At 45.5% G+C, this 20,449-nt stretch overlaps 1 protein-coding gene across 1 annotated transcript in view; it reads right to left on the bottom strand.

Moving 5' to 3' along the window:
• WNT4 (Wnt family member 4) overlaps positions 1-19,934 on the bottom strand; it is a 59,456-nt gene extending 39,522 nt beyond the window's left edge. The window contains exon 1 of the mRNA XM_063145327.1: positions 19,842-19,934. Coding sequence (XP_063001397.1) covers positions 19,842-19,918 — 77 coding nt within the window. The 5' untranslated portion in view covers positions 19,919-19,934. The remainder of the gene's footprint in view (positions 1-19,841) is intronic.
• Between the last annotated feature and the right edge of the window lie 515 nt (positions 19,935-20,449).

Here is a 20,449-nt window from a genome sequence, read left to right as displayed (position 1 = left end):
CTTCAGCTCTGCTCCTCTTCCATGCCGTTACTGCCCGTTCAGCTGCCTGTTCCATGCATGTGATAAGAGAAAGAGGACAAGCAGATGGACTGTGGCATAGAAATTGGGCCACTAAGTGCATCTTGCCGAAGCCTGCCTCCCCAAACCTGGAGCCAAAGGAAAGAATCTTTCCCAGTTCCTCAAGGCTCAGCCCCCTCCCTCTGTAAGCATGTAAAATCCCCACCTCCATGCAATCTGCTCTTTACCCTGGCCATCAGGGCTGAGGGCTGCCCTTCATAAGCCTGCAACCTGAAGGCACTCTCCAGTTGTGTGTGTGCCATGCAATCAATGGCCAGTGTGGTGCACCGGCTAAAGTGTTGGCCTGGGAGTCAGAAGATCCAGATCCTAGTCTCCACTCAGCCATGGCAACCCACCTCACTGGGTAACTCTGGGCCAGTCACAGACACTCAGCCCAACCCACCTCACAGGGTTGTTGTTGTGAGGATAAAATGGAGAGGAGGAGGAGGATTATGTATGGCATTTTGGGTTCCTTGGAGAAAAAAAGGCGGGATATAAATGCATAAATAAATAAATAAATAAATAGAGCATAAGAACATCAGAGGAGCCCTGAGGCTGGATCAGACCAAGGGCCCATCTAGTCCAGCACTCTTTTCACACAGCTGTTGACCAGGAACCCACAAGCAGGACATGGGTGCAACAGCACCCTCCCACGCATATTACCCAACAACTGGTGTACGTTAGCATATTGCCTCTGATATTGGAGGTAGCACATAACTTGCAGTCATTGATCGCCTTCTCCTCCTCCAGGAATTTATCCAGCTCCCTTTTAAAGCCATCCAAATTGGTGGCCAACACTACATCATGTGGTAGTGAATGCCATAGTTTAACTATGCACTGTTTGAAGAAGTAGTTTATTTATATTTATTTATTTATTTATTTAAGGATTTTTATGCCGCCATTCAGCCAAAAAAGGCTCTCATGGCGGCTTACAAAAGTATTTCTTGACAGTCCCTGCCCACAGGCTTACAATCTAAAAGACATGACACAAAAGGAAAGGGGATTGGGAGGGAGGAGGAGGAGGGAAAGGAAAGCAAATTCAGGCACTACAATCTTAGTTGCAAAGTTCAGCAGTTACAGTTGACAGCAGGAGGGAGGGGGCTCTGAGCTGGAGCTGGACCCAGGCACGGTGGAGAGGTGCCTGGCTGCTGCTTCCTCCCTCACTGGTGGCCTCTGCAGAGACAGTTGGTAGCAGGAGGGAGGGGGCTCTCAGCTGGAGCTGGACCCAGGCACGGTGGAGAGGTGCCTGGCTGCTGCTTCCTCCCTCACTGGTGGCCTCTGCAGAGACAGTTGGTAGCAGGAGGGAGGGGGCTCTCAGCTGGAGCTGGACCCAGGCACGGTGGAGAGGTGCCTGGCTGCTGCTTCCTCCCTCACTGGTGGCCTCTGCAGAGACAGTTGGTAGCAGGAGGGAGGGGGCTCTCAGCTGGAGCTGGACCCAGGCACGGTGGAGAGGTGCCTGGCTGCTGCTTCCTCCCTCACTGGTGGCCTCTGCAGAGACAGTAGGTAGCAGGAGGGAGGGGGCTCTCAGCTGGAGCTGGACCCAGGCACGGTGGAGAGGTGCCCGGCTGCTGCTTCCTCCCTCACTGGTGGCCTCTGCAGAGACAGTAGGTAGCAGGAGGGAGGGGGCTCTCAGCTGGAGCTGGACCCAGGCACGGTGGAGAGGTGCCTGGCTGCTGCTTCCTCCCTCACTGGTGGCCTCTGCAGAGACAGTTGGTAGCAGGAGGGAGGGGGCTCTCAGCTGGAGCTGGACCCAGGCACGATGGAGAGGTGCCCAGCTGCTGCTTCCTCCCTCACATAGTTCCTTTGACCTGTCCTGAATCTCCCACCAATCAACTTTATAATATAACTACATTATAATATTAAATAAGGAATATTTTATTGACATAAGGAAGAGGCGGCAAGCCTATTTGAGCACACGCAGAGTGCCTTTCCCTTGATAATGAATAAACAACAGCCCACTCCAACGTGGGGGCAGAAAAAACTTTTGGCTTCAGAGACAGGCCTGGATTCTGTCACGGCAGTTTGTTTTTCGATACTGATGGCTGCTTGTCATGTGGAGGCAGGCCCTAAAGCAGCCATCCCAAGTCAGGGCCTGAAAGCATCATAGGGATTAGCACCTTGATAGCCCTCTGAAGCACAGCGTGAGAGGCTCACAAGTGAAACAGCAGGGGTGGGTGTGTTCCAATTCATGAGCGCCGTATTTTTATGTCCAATATCAGTGCTTCCCTCTTGGAGGGTAGTCAGAGGTGTACTTGTTCTTCTCCACCCCACAAAGTGTGGACAGCAGGCCCCAAACCACAAACCACAGAGGTACACCGTCACTGCAAACAGCCTACGCTGATCTGCCATGTCCTCCAGAGCTAGACGTAGAAGAGTGAGACGAAGGACGCCTCTGGCACGTTTTCCTCAAGCTTGCACCCAGGACGAGTTGCAACAGTTTCACGCTCTGCTCCAGTAATGCATATGGTATGCAGTGTGCCCCCCACCCCGCCCTGAGGCTGGAGTTTTATCCAGGTAAGGCATTGGAAGTCTAATTGCAAGGTAAATTCAAGCCATTTAATAGGATCCCACCTAGCTGTGAAACTCACTCTGTGCTCTGCTGTCCCTTCCACTTTTCTTTTTTCTTTTAAAAGCTCTTCTTCATAGTGGCTGTAACTTAACAGTCATTTCATTAATAAAGCTGCCCTCCCCTTTCCTGCACACAACATCCCCCTCCTCCCTCTGTGCACAGCTATATCCCCACACATCCAGACGGAGACAGAGAAGAGGCCAAGCATTCTGCTCTATAGGAACTCACCAAGTTGATATATACACATCTGCCCCCCCCCCCCCGCCCCAATCCACCCCGGCATCCCATTCCCATCCCCTCCAAAGGACAAGCTCAAAGAACAGCGCCTGGTGACTCACGCCCACACTTCGGGAATCCCAACTTAGGGTCACTGTGGGAAGGACATCAAAGGACAGCTGTGCTGGGAAGCCCAGCACTGTCACCTTTCAGCTGGGGCTCACATAATGATACGAAACAGTTGCGCTGTGCTAGTTTTATTGTGTTGTTATCCTGCTTTTTAGACAAAGGCGCTCTCCCAAAATAGCTCACAGCCACTCAAAAGTAAAATAAAATAAAGACACCCAAGAGAAGGAGTTTGTTTGGGAAATGGAAACAGAATGGCAAGCTGTCAAGAAGCACCGTTTGGAACTACTTGGAGCCAGGCTGTTCCTCCTTTGCTGGCAACTTTGCTTGGATAAAACACGTGCACACTAAATTTGTATTTAATTATATTTATTTTTGCCATTTATAAGCTGCATTTTGGCAAAGCCCCAAAGTGGTGTCTAGTAAAATATCACAGAATAGCAGAGTTGGAAGGGGCCTCCAAGGCCATCGAGTCCAACCCCCTGCTCAATGCAGGAATCCACCTTAAAGCATCCCTGACAGATGGCTGACCAGCTGCCTCTTGAAGGCCTCTCGTGTGGGAGAGCCCACAACCTCCCTAGGTAACTGATTCCATTGTCGTACTGCTCTAACAGCCAGGAAGTTTTTCCTGATGTCCAGCTGGAATCTGGCTTCCTGTAACTTGGCCCCATTATTCCCTGTCCTGCACTCTGGGATGATTAAGAAGAGATCCTGGCCCTCCTCGGTGTGTCAACCTTTTAAGTATTTGAAGAGTGCTTTCAAGTGTGATAAAAACGGCAAACAAGAACAAAAACATCCAATAAGCAGCCCTTGTTCCTCTGCCCACTGGCACAGGCTAGAAAGGCCTTCCCATTTTTTCTGCAGTCCCAGGGCAACTGGCAGTTTGGACAGGAAGGGGGAAGAAAGCTCACTGCAGCAGCTCCTTCTGTCTGACTGCAGAGTGGGATCCCCTTGTCATGATGTCGAAGGCCAGGGGTTTCAGCCTCCCCGTTGCCTTAGTCCTCTGGCCGACGGCACAGGCTGCACCGCACACTCCCTGCCTCCCTTCTGCAGTCCCAGGGCAACTTGAATCCTCATAATAAAGCCTTGCATCATTGATAGCACAATCCTTGCATGTCTTCTCAGAAATCTCCATGAACTCACCACTGGGGCTTATTCCCAGGCAGAGGCAGGACATAGGATGGCACCTCACAGCACACTCCTAAACATGTCTACGCATGTCAAACCCAGTGGGACTTGCTCCCAGATACGTGTGTGAAGCAGGGGTGTTGAACTTCAGGCCCATGGGCCAAATCTCGCCCTCTAGGATTCCTCAGGTGACCCTTTCCCCACCACCTGCTGATCACCTGGTGGTGTCCCAGCATATGCACCGTCCCATCCCCAACTCCCTTCCAAAAGGTTGAAATGGTTCTCCTAAAGCTAAGAGCTTCAAACTGACCTATGCCGGCATTTTGGTCTTTCTGCCCTCACCCTCTTTTGCCTTCAGCCCTGCTCACCACAGAAATGCCCCCCCCCCCCCCGGCAGCTCTGCCTCTTTCTAACTTGTTGGCAAAAGCACGCAGAAAGGCAGCCAGTGTCTTAGAAGAGGAACCCATTCTTCCTTTCTCTCGCAGCGAAGGACAGGGACGTTGCTAGTGCCAGACCGGAAGGCACAGGTCTGGGACCCCACGGTCCAGGAGGGCCCCCAAATTGCCCTGACAGGAGGCTGTAGGTGGTGGTGGGAGTGGGGCTGGGACCAACACCTCTTCTAAGATCCTGGCTGTGGTGGAAAGCAACTGAATGCAGGTGCACACACACACAGAGAGAGAACAATTCTGGGAGAACAATTGCTTTATTCAAATGGAGATTTCTGCAGAAATGATTCACTCACCAATTAAATAAACAGACAATTCCTTGACTAACAGGGTGAGCCTATGCAAGCTTAATCAGAAGGAAGTCTGACAATGCCCAGCAGGAGTTACTACTAGGCCAGTGTCTATAGGGTTGAGGCCTGTAAAGATACAGCAGCCCTATATGATAGCACTGATATAGCACATTAGAAGAAATTCCGATACATTATTTCAGCCCTGTAGAGCATGTTAATATTATTGTAATCTACATAATGCATGCGGTGGCGGCGGCAGCAAGGGTGGGGGAGAGAAAGAGAGGAAGATTTCCCTAAGGCCCCTGAGTGAATTCATGGCAGAGTTAACATTCAAATCTTTGGCCCCCAGCATAGAATCATAGAATTAGAAGGGACCTTAAAGTCATCTAATCCAATCTTCATCTCAATGCTGGCTTAACTACAGCAACCCTAATAGAAGGCCGTCCAGCCTCTGCTGAAATACCACTAGCGAAGGGAAGCTCACCACCTCCCAGAGCACCACACGGTTCCACTGTTCCATTGAACAGCAATGACCAGCAGGAAGCTTCTTCTAACAACTTTGCCCCAACGGCTGCTAGTCATGATGTCTGTACGTTACCTCCAGGATCTGAAAACAAGTCGCTGGGAGGGTGCTGTTGCATGCAGTCCTGCCTGTGGGCTTCCTGTGGACATTTGGTCAGCCACTTGGGAACAGAATACTGGACTAGATAGGCCTTCGGCATGATCCAGCAGGGCTCTTGTGTTCTTATCAACGGGGGATGCCCTATTCATTGCTCAGCCTCTTAGCAACTATACCATGCAAAAGTTCCCTACACATAGTTAATCCAAAATTGTCCAAAATCGCAGTTTCACCACCACCACTGAGCAACTTTTAGTATAAATACCTAACATTTACGCTTTGGTACCAATCTACTTGAGAGACTGCCTTGTTCCGTATGGTAGGGTGACCAACTGTCAGGATTTCCCCGGATTTGTCCTGGTTTTTGTTCTTTCCATGGTGTCAGGGGGGATTTTCTATAATTTTCAATAATGTCCTGGAATGACACACCTTCCCCTTTAAGGCTGCCATTAGCATGGCAGGAGGGAATGACATGCGTTCTTGAGGCACATCATTCCCCCACCACCACCGAGCTCCAATTGAGGTCTTAAAGGGGAAAGTGGGTCATTCGTGGACATTATAGAAAAGGCCCCAATTGGAGTGGATGGTGGTGGTGCAGAATGAAATCCTTTCCACTCCTCCACTCCAATCGGGTTCTTTAAGGTGGCGGGGGAATAACGTACTTTCTGCAGGACTCAGAAAGCTGCTTCCCCCCCCACACACTAGGTGTCCTCTTTTTTGGTTTCCCAAATATGGTCACCCTACCGTATGGATCTGCCAGCCTGTTAAGACCAGTTGATGTGTGCTATTGTGTGGGCCGTTGCCTTTGGATATATGGTTGGTGGCAATGCACGACAGGCCCTTTTCTGTGGCCCACCCAGTTTGCGAAACTCATTGCCCCACGAACTCAGATCAGCTGTCTTTTTACTCGTGTTTATTTGACTTTCTCAATGAGTGTTAGATTATGTTGTTTTTAAAGTTGTTGTATGTTTGCTCTAGCTCTCTGGATCCTTTTTGCTGCTTTTAATATGGTTATGTGTTTGTTATTATCTTAGGTTTTTTAAAACCGGATTTTTATTGTTTTTAAGTTACATTTAAGAACCTACGAAGAGCCCTACTGGATCACACCAAAGGCCCACCCAGCCCAGGATCCTGTTTCACACAGGGGACCACAGATGCTGCTGGGAAGCCCACCAGCAGGAGAGGAGAGCAACGTCCCTCTCCCACGGCTGTTCCCCTGCAACTGGAACTCAGAGGCCTTCTGCCTCTGGGACTGGCAGTTAATATAGCCATCATGACTAGTAGCCATTGATAGCCTTTATCCTCTAAGAATTTGTCTAATCCCCCAGAGAGCTTCGGCTATGGGGTGGTATATATATATATATATATATATATTTAATAAATAAATAAAAAATAAAATTTTTAATAAATAAATAAATAAATAAAGCCATCTCAGTTGGTGGTCTTCCAAGCATGAGCTGCCTTGTTGTATTGTGAGACGCTTTCTGAAGACGTTGGCCTTGAAAAATGGTATATAAGTATCTAGATAAATAAATTAAAATAAATATTGCTCAAGCTGCTTGTAGCTCCATTCTAAAACATGCCTGTGGGGTCTTCACCTCCTAGGCCTCTTTCTCACTGAGGTGATAAACTTGTGTGTGGCAATCAATAACCATGACACACACATAGAATGCTAGCACAGAAACCCTTCTTTCTAATGTGCCGATTTTCTATGTGGAGGGATTTTCCCCTTGGAAAAGCATTCAATCATCGAAGCCTTCACCTGCAGTTTAAGTAGGTACAGCCCAAGCACAGATGGAACTCCTAAGTGACGACTAAGCCCTTGTCTGGCATGCTAAACCCAAACAGGACTACACAGTTGTTCTACCAGCATCTTTAAAAGGCCACCTCAATGCCTGCTGCTAATTTAGTGTGTGCCCATGGGAAGTTTGCTCATATTAAATCTTTCCCCAACAACAAGGGGAGCATCTTTCCTCACCAGCAACCGGAATCTGCATTGCTTGATAATTGCAGCATTAGATAATGCATTCATGCAATAATCATATCATCTAGTTCAGCCCCAAAACAGATTGTGTTTGAAATCCAACGAACGCTCCATTCATAGCATTCGATCTGGGATGGCTCCTTGACACACATACCCACAAATGGAGTTGCTTGAAGAAGCAGCCGCTTTGGTGGCATCCCCACATCTTGAGTTAAGAGTCCTTGGGGGGCGGAGCTTGGCAGCCTGAGCGATGGCGGGTTTCTTCTGAGGCTCTGAACGGCGCTTGCCGGAAAAGGCAATTATCTCTCTTTTAATGGGCATGAATCTTTGAGCAACTGACAGAAAATGATTATAAAACCAACAGGAGCCGGGAAAGTGGAGAGATTTGGAGAAGGGAGGTGAGATGAACTATGATTAATGCAATGTCTGTCTAAACGGCAACTCTATGAAAAGTGAAAGTAAACGCTGACTGACGCAGTTTAAAAAGAAGGAATTTATGTTTGCTGGACATTGATCTGTGATAAAACCTCTCATCTTTATCTCACATGGGAACGATTGGAATGTTGGCTTTCTAAGGTTAAAGTGGTTGACTGGATTTATTGGCGTGGCGAGAAGGGGGGTGAAGGGGTGAAAAAAGCTGCATTTGGCATTCGGTGAGGGAGATGTGGGATGTGAGAGACTTTGAGTGATTAAATCTGATCCCCTCTAGTGAATGCTGTTGTGAACTGGATTTTTCCCCCCTCCTCGTGAAGAAGGAGCTGTGAGTGCTATATAATAGAGAAGCCAGCATAAGTTGCTAAGGAAGAGAGTTGGACTCTAAGATTTATGCCCTACCCAGAAGGGACCCATGCCCAACGTTAAAAAAAAGATCAAAAGTTGGGAAAAGCTTAATAAACAAAAAAAGAAACCTTCAAATCATAATTTGGCTTACCTCTCCTTCCTGGGAAGTACAGCCCCTGGAGTTGAACAGGAAGAGGAAGATATAGACCCAGTCTCTTTGGATACAATACCAAATACAGAAGGAAACATGGCAGAAGGGGGGAAAGAAAGTGGTAGTAACCCTCCCTCTTTAATGGAAATCAAGGCTATTATAGCAGAAAATAACATGATTATTTTTAAAAAAATGGATCAGCAAATGAGTGAATTCAGAAAACAAATGCGTACTATTATGGATAAAACGATGGAAAATTCGGATAAGATCAAAAAGATAGAGGCTAAAGTGGATCTGGACCAGAAGAAACAAGAGGCTTTCGAAAAATCAACTAATATACAATTTAAAGAATGGGAATTGCGTTTGATCGCCTTGGAAGATCAATCTCGTAGATCTTCGCTTCGAATAAAGCAGCTGAAGGAGACGCAAGGAGAAGATCTTAGAGAAATTATCGTGAACTGGTTCAAGGAGCTGACGCCTGACATTCCAATAGATGGATCGGATCTGGACCGAGTCCACCGTGTGGGGGGGAAAAACTACAAAGGGACTAGAGACATATTGGTGAAATTTGGCAACTATTACAAAAAAGAGCAAATTATGAAAGAATTGAGATCTAAGGTTCAGATACAGTGTAAAGGCAAACCAGTGCAAATTTACAATGATCTTTCTCAACGCACATTAAATTGGAGACGTAGTCTTAAACCAATAACGGAAACATTAATGAAGAATAAAATTCCTTATGCATGGGGTTACCCGGTTTTCTTAAGATTTACATATGGGAGGAGGGAATACAGAGTAACCTCATTGGATCAAGGTAAAGATTTGCTGAAGAGGCTGGGTCTGGATGGGGAAGCAGATGGGGCTGGAGTGGGTGGGGGAGGGAATGAGGCTGGGACATCTGGAGAGTAAGAGAATTGTTAAATATGTTGGAGATAATTGCAAATAAAAAAGCTAATATAGAGACCTGCCGGCCAGGCACAGCACTGCCTCCCCCCTCCCCCTTTAAAGTAGATGGCTGGAGTATTAGACTCACGGGGATATGGGGGGGGGATTAGAGTGGGGGGGTGGGGAGGGGGGGAAGGTAGGGGAGGAGGGATCGGGGTAGGAGGGTGTGGGTTTTATGTATGGAGTTTGTGTTTTTATGTAAGCAAGTTTGAATTGCTGAGCACAAGGGATCGGAAGAGATTTCAAAAGGGTGATTATGGATAAAAAGATAAAGGTATCAACACTCAATGTTAAAGGTTTAGGGGCAGTCGTGAAAAGGAAGAGAATAGAACAAATGCTAAATAAAGAGGGATCAGATATTATAATGATCCAAGAGACACACCAAGGCTCCGAGAATTCGAATATGATAAAATTAAAGTGGTTAGCCTATTATGAAAAATCATTAGGGACATCAAAAAAAAATGGAGTGGCCACTTTGATTTCAAAAAAAAGTGGGTTTATATTAGAAGAGGTAAAAAAGGATGATAAGGGTAGATATCTTATGTTAAAAGGTAAAATTGAGGGAAAGGTTTATACTTTGATTAATGTTTATGCCCCAAATGAGAGGCATAGAGAATTTTTTATAAAGCTGTTCAAAGAAATAGAAGAATTTAAGGAGGGGTATGCATTATTAGCTGGGGATTTTAATATGGTTATGGATAATAAAAGGGACAGGTCAAATCCCACTAATGCTGAAAAGAGGAACAATATGACTATATTGAATAAATTAGTAAAAGAAAATGATTATTTAGATTCGTGGCGCTTACTTTACGGGAATAGGCCTGGATTTTCATACTTTTCCCCAGTTCATCATACATACTCCAGGATAGATTATATATTTGTTTCAAAAGACTTTGCAACGAGGATTTGTAAAATGGAAATGGGGGTAATAAAAGTAACCGATCATGCCTTGTTAAGTTTAGAATTTACAGTTAAGAAAGATTATAAAGAGGCATATAGATGGAAGTTGAACACAAAGATATTGAAATACAATAAAATAGTAGATAAAATTCGGAAGGAACTGTCGGAGGCATGGGAAATTAATGAAAAAGGAGGAACAGCTGGGTCAGTCATTTGGGACACCATGAAGGCTGTAGCAAGAGGAATCTGTATTAGAGAAACATGTAGTTTAAAAAGACAACAACGTGCAGAACAGGAAAAGTTAGAGATAGAAATTAAAAACTTGGAGGAAAGATATTGGCGAAGTAAAGATAAATATAAATTAGTGGAAATACAAGCTAAGAAGAAACAATTAGAAAACTTAAATATAGAAGAGATTCAAAAGAATTTAATGTATATGAAAAGGGAATATTTTGAAAACAGTGATAAGAACTCGAGGTTGCTTGCCAAGCTCACACAAAAAGAAAAAGGGAGGAATGGGATAGAAACGTTGAAAGATAGTCGAGGGAATTATTGTCATGCAATGAAAGCTAAAATAAAAATTTTTCAGGAATTTTATCAGGAATTGTACAAGGGTAAAGAAATTCAACAAGAAAAGGTGGAGGAGTATATTGGAAGGTTTATAAAGAAGGAAATAAAATCAGAATATAAGGAGTTAATGGAGTCAGTAATAACTCAAAGAGAAGTTGAAGAAGTTATTGATAAGTTAAAAGTGGGTAAATCACCAGGAGCAGATGGTTTGGGTCCAGAATATTATAAGGTCTTCAAAGATTGTTTAGTTCCAAAATTAATGGAACTTTATAATAGGATATTATCAGGAGAGAAGATACCTGAATCATGGGAACATTCAGTGATAATTCTGATCCCAAAACCAGATAAAGATTTGACTAATCCTGATTCTTATAGACCTATTTCTTTAATAAATCAGGATGCTAAAATTTTTACATCTATTATGGCCAAACGATTAAATAAATTTTTGGCAGAATATATAGGAGCAGATCAATGTGGGTTTGTGGTAGGAAGACATATGCATAATTTAGTGGGTAGAGTTTTAAATGTAATAAATGTAATAAAAAAAGCAAATATTAAGGCAGGTATTATGGCATTAGATATTTTTAAAGCTTTTGATTGTGTGAGCTGGCAGGCACTAAAGAGTATTATAGATAAATTGGGATTTGGAAATAAATTTAAAAATGTAATAGAACAGTTATATTCCCAAAATACGGCGGTAGTGGTGGTAAATGACGGACTTACTGAAAAGATACGACTAGCCAGAGGAACAAGACAAGGATGTCCGCTCTCGCCGGTCCTTTTTGTAATGGTTATGGAAGTTTTGGCGAAGGCACTAAGGGAGGATAAAGAATTAGAAGGAATTGGAGAGGTAAGGGAGATAAAGCTAAACATGTTTGCGGATGATACTTTATTGACCATTAAGAATCCATTAAGAAAATTAGAAAGAATTAAATATCAGTTGAGGGAATTTGAGGAAATTACAGGGTTAAAAATAAATTGGTCTAAATCAGAGATGATGTTGTTTAACTATACTAAGAAGGAAGAAAAGGATTGGGAATTTAAGGGGATGGAATTGAAAGTTAAGAATGAGATTAAATACTTGGGAATTAAAATTACAAAAAATCTAGAGAATTTAGAAAGGGAAAATTTAACGAGGTTAAAGAAGGAGGTATTAGAGAAATTGGAGAAATATAAAAGATTAAATTTATCTTGGTTTGGGAGAATAGCTTTGATAAAAATGAAGATACTAGCTAAAATTAATTTCGTATTTAGGATGCTACCTATAAAAATATCAGAAACCGAGATAAAAAGTTGGCAAAATATTATTAATAAATATTGTAATGGAGAAAAGAGAGCAAGAGTGAATAAAAATAATTGGTACCTAAGCCAAAAAAAGGGGGGAATGGGTCTCCCAAACATAAAATTATACTACGTAGCAAATAGATTAAGACATGTTGTAGAAGCAATTATGGGAGTAGGAGATTTATACTGGATGGAAGAAAAAATCATAAGTAAGGTAGAGATGAATCTGGAGAATGTTTTTTTTAAAGATGGAGGAAGAAAATGGGTTGGAAGTATAGATAATCCACTCCTGAGGACTCAATGGGAAATTTGGAGCAAATTTAAAGGGAAGCTGCTTCCGAGCAACTCTCCCTTAGCACCGATAATAATGTTAAAGAATTTCCCAGAGGATCTAAAGGGTAGATTATGTAAAATATTAAAAGAGAAAAATAAAATAAAATTAAAGGATTGGGTAAGAGATATTAAAACAAGAGAAGATATGGAAAATTTGTTAAAGGAGAAGAAGCTATCTTGGCTAGAATATGGTCAATTAGAACAATGGAATAAAAAGTGGATTAAAGATAATAGAATGTGCAGAAAGATGACGAGGTTTGAAGAATTAGTAGTAAGTAAGGAGAAAGGAAAAGGAGGTAGTATAGTTTCAAAAGGATTAATGAGTGAAATATATAAAATATTGTTAGAGAAGGAGTTTAGAGAGAATACAGAGAAAGTGATTTGGGAATCAGATTTGAAGATACAAATAGGGCGACAGAGCTGGGAGGGACTATGGAAACAAAGAGTGTTGAGAAGTTTATCAGTAAGAATAAAGGAGAATTATTTTAAAATTTTATGGAGGTGGTACCTAACCCCGGTCAGATTGAACAAGATAAGTGATCAACATTCAGCAAATTGTTGGAGAGGATGTGGGGAAAAAGGAACGTATTTACATATGTGGTGGCAATGCAAATATGTACAAAGATTATGGAAGATGGTGTTCTCAGAAATTGAAGAAATAGTGGGAATGAAAATAGAACAAACACCAAAAATAGCATTGCTGTCACTATTTGAAGATATAAAGTGTGGAAAAGGAACTATAGAGCTGATATCGAGTTTGTTGGTTGCAGCACGATTGATGATAGCTAGGAACTGGAAGATCCAAGGGGAATATTCTATTGAGGAGTGGTATAAAGTAGTATGGGATATAGCCATTAATGATAAACTGACATGTAATATTAAGTGGAGAAAAGGCGTAACTAAAATAAATGAGTTCGAAGGAATTTGGAAACAGTTCCTAGTGTTCGTGTTTACTAAGGGAAATGGGAAACCACCATCAGAAGAAACGATTAGATTTTGGACTCAAGAATGATCCCGAGGTGGGGGGTGCACTTTTATGTTAAGAATGAAAATGTTGTAGTGTGATAAGGCATATGTAATAGTTTTTGATATTTGTACTCAACAATTATTCAATATGTATGAAGCAGATATTTGATGTATTTCTTTTTCTTATTGTGTTTGTTTCAATTATATTTTGGAAATGTTCATTTATGTTTATATAGTGTTGAAAATGAATAAAAATTATTAAAAAAAAAAAAAAAAGAGTTAAGAGTCCTTGACTCATTTGCACCCCCTGGGAAAACCTGTACCCATTCAGTGCCCCAACTCTCAATAACTCCCCGCCACCACCATCCGGTGTCAGGCAGGACCACAGCCAAGAAACCGCCATTTTGAAGTTCTAGAATCAAAGGCTCGGAAGAGACCAAAGGGGGATGATAACAGCAGGTGACTGGTCACCAAAATTCCACAGCACAGTGTAATAATGGCACACCAGCCATTTTCAGCCATTGTGTCAAGAATGTTGTGTCAAGAAGCTTTCTGCAGATAAAGGGTTGGATCCAGGCCTAGTCATACTTTGCATAGACACACTGAAATTTATGGGATCCTTTTGATTTCAGGGGTCTACTCTAAGTATGATTAAGTCTTGATCCAACCCGCAGAATTCAGCACCATGAGGAAACTCCACAAAGCTAACGCATGCCATGGAAGCTTGATGTAACAAAAGATTTAAGGGGAATCAGAACACAGAATGGGGAGATAGTATTTAAGCCTTTCTCTCTCCCCACCTCCTTTCCTCTAAATCAGTGGTTCCCAAACTTTTTCAGGTAACTTCCTCCTTGGTTCCACAAACTCATGCCCAGTGCCCCCTACCATACACTATAAAAATCATTATTCAGAATAGCGGTTTTCAACAACCCACTAAGGAAGATAATAACAATAAAATTCAAAACAGTAACAATTAATTGAATATTTATTCAAAATCCAATTACATTTTTTTAGTTTAGTCAATTAAACATAATTGATGAACTTGATCCAGTGATATCATCTTTTCAAAATCTGATAGTCATTTAGCAAGAATATTAGATATCACATGGCCTTAGATGATGAGAGTACTATATTTGCGTAGGGTCATGCCGGGAGAGGCACTCCATCAGCCCGAGTTGTCCAGAGCCGTGCTGCCAACAAGACCCTCCTCAATTCACACATGTATTGATACCGTTTAAGAAGAGTCCTTTTAACGGTGAATTGAAATGTTTCAAAAGCACCAAAATGCTAATAAAGAGACATACTCTGCTTGGTGTGCCCCGACACGCTGGCTGCAAACAGAGATGTTTGCTCTCTTTTTGCCTCCCTCCCTCAGCAAGCCTGGGGCGGGTGCTTTCCATTTAAAGGGGCTGTGCTCCTCTGGATCCTGCTGGTCTGGGCGCCCGGGCTGAGCAGAGGCAGCTGGGCAGAGGAGCGGAGCTGAGGAGCTGAGAATGAAAAAGGGCTGTACTGCATGCGGTCCCTTTAAATGGGAAGCACCCGCCGCAGGCTTGCCGAGGGAGGGAAGGAGGGAAAAGAGAGTGAACACGGCTTGGCGGGGCACACCAAGCAGGGTATGTCTCTTCATTAACGTTTTGGTGCTTTTGAAACATTTCAATTCACTGTTAAAAGGACTTAAACGGTATTAATACATGTGTGGATTCTTCCCCTCTATATATGGTTTGAGACCAAACTACCGTAAAATGTCCCTGGGTTTTAAGACCTTCTGGAGAGGTGCTTCTTGAAAAAGACCACCTCGAGCGCCCCTCTACCGCCCCTTTGCCTCTTAGCGCCCCCTGCCACCCCCGTGTCTCTTAACGCCCCCCCTATGCAATCCCACCGCCCCCAAGGGGGCAGTACCGCCCACTTTGGGAACCACTGCTCTAAATCATGCCTGCAGAGTTCCTCCTGCGGAATTCCCAAACATGGTTGGAAGGGGAAGACAGATTTGTAGGGGGAAAAGCAGTGGGAAGGTGGCTTGGAAGAAGGAGATAGCAAGTGATGGAAAGGGTAAAGCACACACAGACGCTGCTTCCGCATTCCAAATCCACCGCCCAAAACTGCTTTCTTTATTGAAGAATGTTGACATGTTTACCCCTGCCTTTCTATGTGTGAAAAGAAAAGAAACCCGAAGCAGCTTACAAATGAAAAAGATTAAAATAATAATAATATCACACAACTTTAAAAACAATCCCAACAATAAAAACAAAATCTACAAACAGCTGGAAACCCCCCCATCATTAAAAACATTAGCAAAAGCAAACCAAAAATGTCACCACAAAGCTCTAACTAAAATAGGCTCGAATAGAAGAGTCTTAAGTACCTGTTTAAAACTGGGAAAAGATGGGCGTAGAAGGTTATTCAACACATACATTAATATGGACTACATATTACATCCAAGATTCAAAACAAATACCAACAAAACTACAAAATTTTGCACCAAGAAAAAGGAATTATTTAACCTGTATGAGTGATGCAGTTCAAGCAGAAGCAGATGAAGTCTGTAACATTTATCAATTACACAAAATCAATCATAAACCAAATTCTGCAATCTGGTTAAAAGGAAGCTGTAGAAAGTGAGCAAATCAAGTGTGCATATACCATTTCTACTACTTCGTATTGTGCCAGTCATATTGTGCAGAGAAACAAGAAGCTAAGCAGGTGCGCTACCAGACTACCTCGCCATGACCTCTGGAAAACGTCTGCATCCATTTCCCCGACTTCTGAGATTTCACCATGCTTCTGCCCACCCACTCTTAAGCATAAAGGCCACAAACCTGGTTGTTGTTTAAATGAAAGCTCACCTGAATTCTGCACTCTGTTAGTGTGTGTGTATGATCAGCTCTGAAGCTCTGTTAGATAAAGAGAATGACCCTCCATCGGGGTGGGGAACCTATGGCTCTCCAGATGTTTATAGACCAGCAATCCTATCATCCCCCGCCATTGGCCAGGCTGGCTAGGTGCTGATGGGAACTGGGGTTCAACAACATCTGGAAGGCCACAGTTCTACCTCCTTACATATGTTGTTGTTGTTGTTGTTGTTGTTATTATTATTATTATTATTATTATTATTATTTATTTATTTATATAGCACCATCAATGTACATGGTGCTGTACAGAGTAAAACAGTAAATAGCAAGACTCTGCCGCATAGGCTTACATTTTAATAAAATCCAAAAGAAACAATAAGGAGGGGAAGAGAATGCACCAAACAGGCACAGGGTAGGGTAAGCAGGCACAGGGTAGGGTAAAACTAACAGTATAAAGTCTGCACAACATCAAGTTTTAAAAGCTTTAGGAAAAAGAAAAGTTTTTAGCTGAGCTTTAAAAGCTGCGATTGAACTTGTAGTTCTCAAATGTTCTGGAAGAGCGTTCCAGGCGTAAGGGGCAGCAGAAGAAAATGGACGGAGCCGAGCAAGGGAAGTAGAGGCCCTTGGGCAGGCGAGAAACATGGCATCAGAGGAGCGAAGAGCACGAGCGGGGCAATAGTGTGAAATGAGAGAGGAGAGATAGGAAGGAGCTAGACCGTGAAAAGCTTTGAAGGTTAACAGGAGAAGTTTATATTGGATTCTGAAGTGAATTGGAAGCCAATGAAGAGATTTCAGAAGCGGAGTAACATGGTCAGAGCGGCGAGCCAAGAAGATGATCTTTGCGGCAGAGTGGTGAACAGAAACCAACGGACTGATGTGAGAAGAAGGAAGGCCAGAGAGAAGAAGGTTGCAGTAGTCCAATCTGCAGTAATCTGCAGTCCTTCAACGCCCTCCCTCAAAAGCAGGCATCAAACCAGGCAGATCAAAGTTGATCATACCTTTCATCTGACCCATCATTAAAGTTCAATGGGTGTCCAAGGATTAACTCAGAAGGGCTGCAGCCCCATGAACACTGACATGCGAGATGGTCCCATTGAGTTCTGAGTAGAAAAAATCAAGCATATGTGGGCAGAGTAGCAGAAAAGAACAGAACTTTAACCCAATGAACTGAACTAAGTTAACTCAAAGGGGAAAGGTAGCAAAAGAAGCCCGTCCCAGTAAAGGTCTCCTTGAAATGCCAGGCAGTGGAATTTTCGGCCAATGCCCTTACAGACTGCAAGATGTCATTGTTTCCAGCTTTGCTTCTCTTAACGCAGTCACGGTCTACATTTGAACAAACCAACAAAGCCAGTGCTGTGAAGCAAGGTCCCCCTTAAACCCCCTCAAATCTCCAGCACCGCAATGCTCCACTGACGATTCCATCTCTAGGCCCATGCGACGCTGGCGAAAACCGAACATTACGCATGTTCTAGAGTTGTGCAAAGTGGTAACAACAATCAACAACGAAGAGGACTTCACGGTTCACATTGCAATATCCTGAGTGGTTTTAAGTCTTGTATGTTTGTCGGGTGCAGGGGTTCACAATGCAATACAGATGAGCCCAAGCGCTGCCTATTCTCTCTCCCCGCCTCCCCAGGAAAAAAGACCACCCGGGGTTGTGGCTCACCGGGCTTGATGCTGTTTGCACAGTGTATTTTCTTATTATTAGCTTCTTTTTTATCTATTCAGGGGGTGGCTGGCTGGGCATTTACATGGTTACAGATGCTCATTTTATCATTTTTACTATAAAGATATATTTTCCTTTTCTACAACAGAAAAGGGCTTAGCGTTAGTTCAACAGAAGCACACACCCATTTTATTCAAGAAACCATGCTGGTGCTATGATTTGCGTTTGCACACGCTCAGGGAATCGCTTTCTTTTTTTTATCAGGGTAGGCAAACAATTCTGTTTGTTTGTGTTTTGCTCTAACATACTAGGAATGTAGAAGCCGTTGTAAAGCATGGAATGGCAGTGGGGGTGGGAAAAGAGAAGTGCCATGTGCTTCACAACGGAAGTCGTACCCAAAGCCATCTAATCGGGGTCCCTGTAAGGCCACTAAGTGCAGGATCTAACGTTACCTAGCTGCACTGCTGTCCTCCACGCCCAGATTTCTGCAAGGGTGGAACACTGAGAGCTCCTCTCCCCTCTGGCATGTTGCACAGCGCAAAGCATACTGATGTTCATACACGTTGAACGCAATTTAGAACTACCAAGAGAACGAGTGAGGAGCAGAACTCACGCTTGGGTTATTATGCCTAATATCTACGATGTCAGAACTACAGCAGCTGGCCAGGAGATTTAAAATGCTTTTGGCACTGGGAAACTGACTTTCCTTCTGGCCTGTGATGATGATTGCATTGCTTTTACAGGCTAAGAAGTATGCTCAAAGAATTTGCATTATACAGCAATATTATTTATTTTGGGGCCACCCCTTCACTCAATGAGCATAATTACAAATAAAAGTAATTGCGTTAAATAGTAGATACATGGAAATCAAGAACAATTTCTTGATAGCTCAAGTTCTGGAGTGGGGCAGAGGAAGTCAGAAACTCCCATGGAATCACCCCCTTCGCTTGGCAAGCTTTGCTCGGTAGAAACAACAAATCAATATTGATTGCCCAGTCATGGATATCTGGGAATGAGTAGCGGGTGCTCAGAGTCATGCGCACAGATTTAGATTTCTAAATGTATTTCTCAGTTTTGTATTCAGCCCTTTCCCCAAGGAACCCAGCATGGCACACACGAGGCTATATTTCATTTCAGCGTCACAACGACCCTGCGAGGTAGCCCCTGCCGCAAAACGATGGGAGCCAGGCCTGTGGGGCATGCCGTGCGCTACACACGTCTGCAAGCCCAGCGCATAGTTGAAAACAGGTTCTGGGGTGAAGCCTCTTGGGATTGCAGCCCGAACGAGAACCCTACCGGCCGGATCTACACTATTGCTTTAAAGCGCTTTATAACAGTTTTATAGCGCTTTAAAGCAGTTAAAGCGCTTCATAACTGTTATAAAGTGCTTTAAAGCAGTAGTGTAGATCCGGCCCAGGTTAACATCCCCCAGGGCTTTTAAAAGCCAAGAGCCAGAGGCTGGGGCGCGCAATGTCACAGGGACGAAAACAAGCGTGCCCTTGACCATGCTCAGAGGGCTTCGCCACGGAGCCAAGGCACCCCCCTCAACAGAAAAAGATGGGGAACGGGTGGGGCGGGGGGTTAAGGAGGGAGGCAGGATCGTGCCCCGGACAGCTCCCTGCTCGGATTCCCGCAGAAGGGAGCGCAGGATGGTTTCGGCGGCGGAGAGCGGCGCGCCGGGCTCTCGCTTCTCCCGAAGCCGCGCCCCGGGGAGGGGGAGCCGAGTCGCGCCTCCTGTCCTGGTGAGCCCCGGGGGCGCCGAGGGGCCAGCTCGCCCTCCCGGGTCAGGGGTAGCGCAGCCAGGCACAGGGAGCCCCGCGAGGATCGCGGACCGCGACAGCGCCCCGTGCCTCGGCCGGCCCGCCGCTCTGCGCAGGCCGGGCTGCCGCCGCCGCCGCCGGCACCTGCTGCAAGCTGGGCTCCCCTCCCTCGCTCCCACCCCGTCGCGGCGCCCGCACTCACAGCCAGTTGCTGGCGTTGGCCGAGAAGGCGGCGAGGATGAGCAGCAGCAGCGAGCGCATGAAGTAGCGCGGGCTCATCCTGGACGGCGCGTGGACGGCGCCTCCGGCGGGGCAGAGCGAGACGCCGGGCCCCGGGCCCCAGCCCAGCCCGGCCCGGCCCGGCTCAGGGGCCGCCGCCGCCGCCGCCGCCGCCGCCGCCCGCCGACGGCCAGAGCAGCAGGGCGCAGCCAGGCTGATGCGCCGGCGGCAGCTGCGGAGCCGGACTGTCAGCTCGGCCGGGCGCTCCCGGGATGGAGCGGCAGGCGGGCGGGGCGCGGCCCCAGGAGGCGGCTCTCGGGGCGGGACGGGGACACCCCTGAGGCGGAGCGCCTGGCGCCCGAGAGCCGCCTCGCCTCGCCTCGCCACGCCACGCCACGCCTGGGGCCGCCCGAGGCCCGGCGCAAGCGGAGCCCGGGCGGCTCGCGAGGGAGGCGGCCGCGCGGCCTCGGGGCCGGGGGGCGCGCGCGGAAGAGGGCGCGCGCGGACCGTGCCGCTGGAGGCTGCCCGCTTCTGGGCCTTTCCCCCAGCAGGGAGGCCCATTGGCCGCCGCGGGGCTGACTTCGCAGTAGA

This window comes from Elgaria multicarinata, chromosome 20 (genome assembly GCF_023053635.1).
Source record: "Elgaria multicarinata webbii isolate HBS135686 ecotype San Diego chromosome 20, rElgMul1.1.pri, whole genome shotgun sequence".
Lineage (NCBI taxonomy): Eukaryota > Metazoa > Chordata > Lepidosauria > Squamata > Anguidae > Elgaria > Elgaria multicarinata.
Note: the sequence above shows the minus strand (reverse complement) of the source record. Positions and strands in the feature narration are given on the sequence as shown.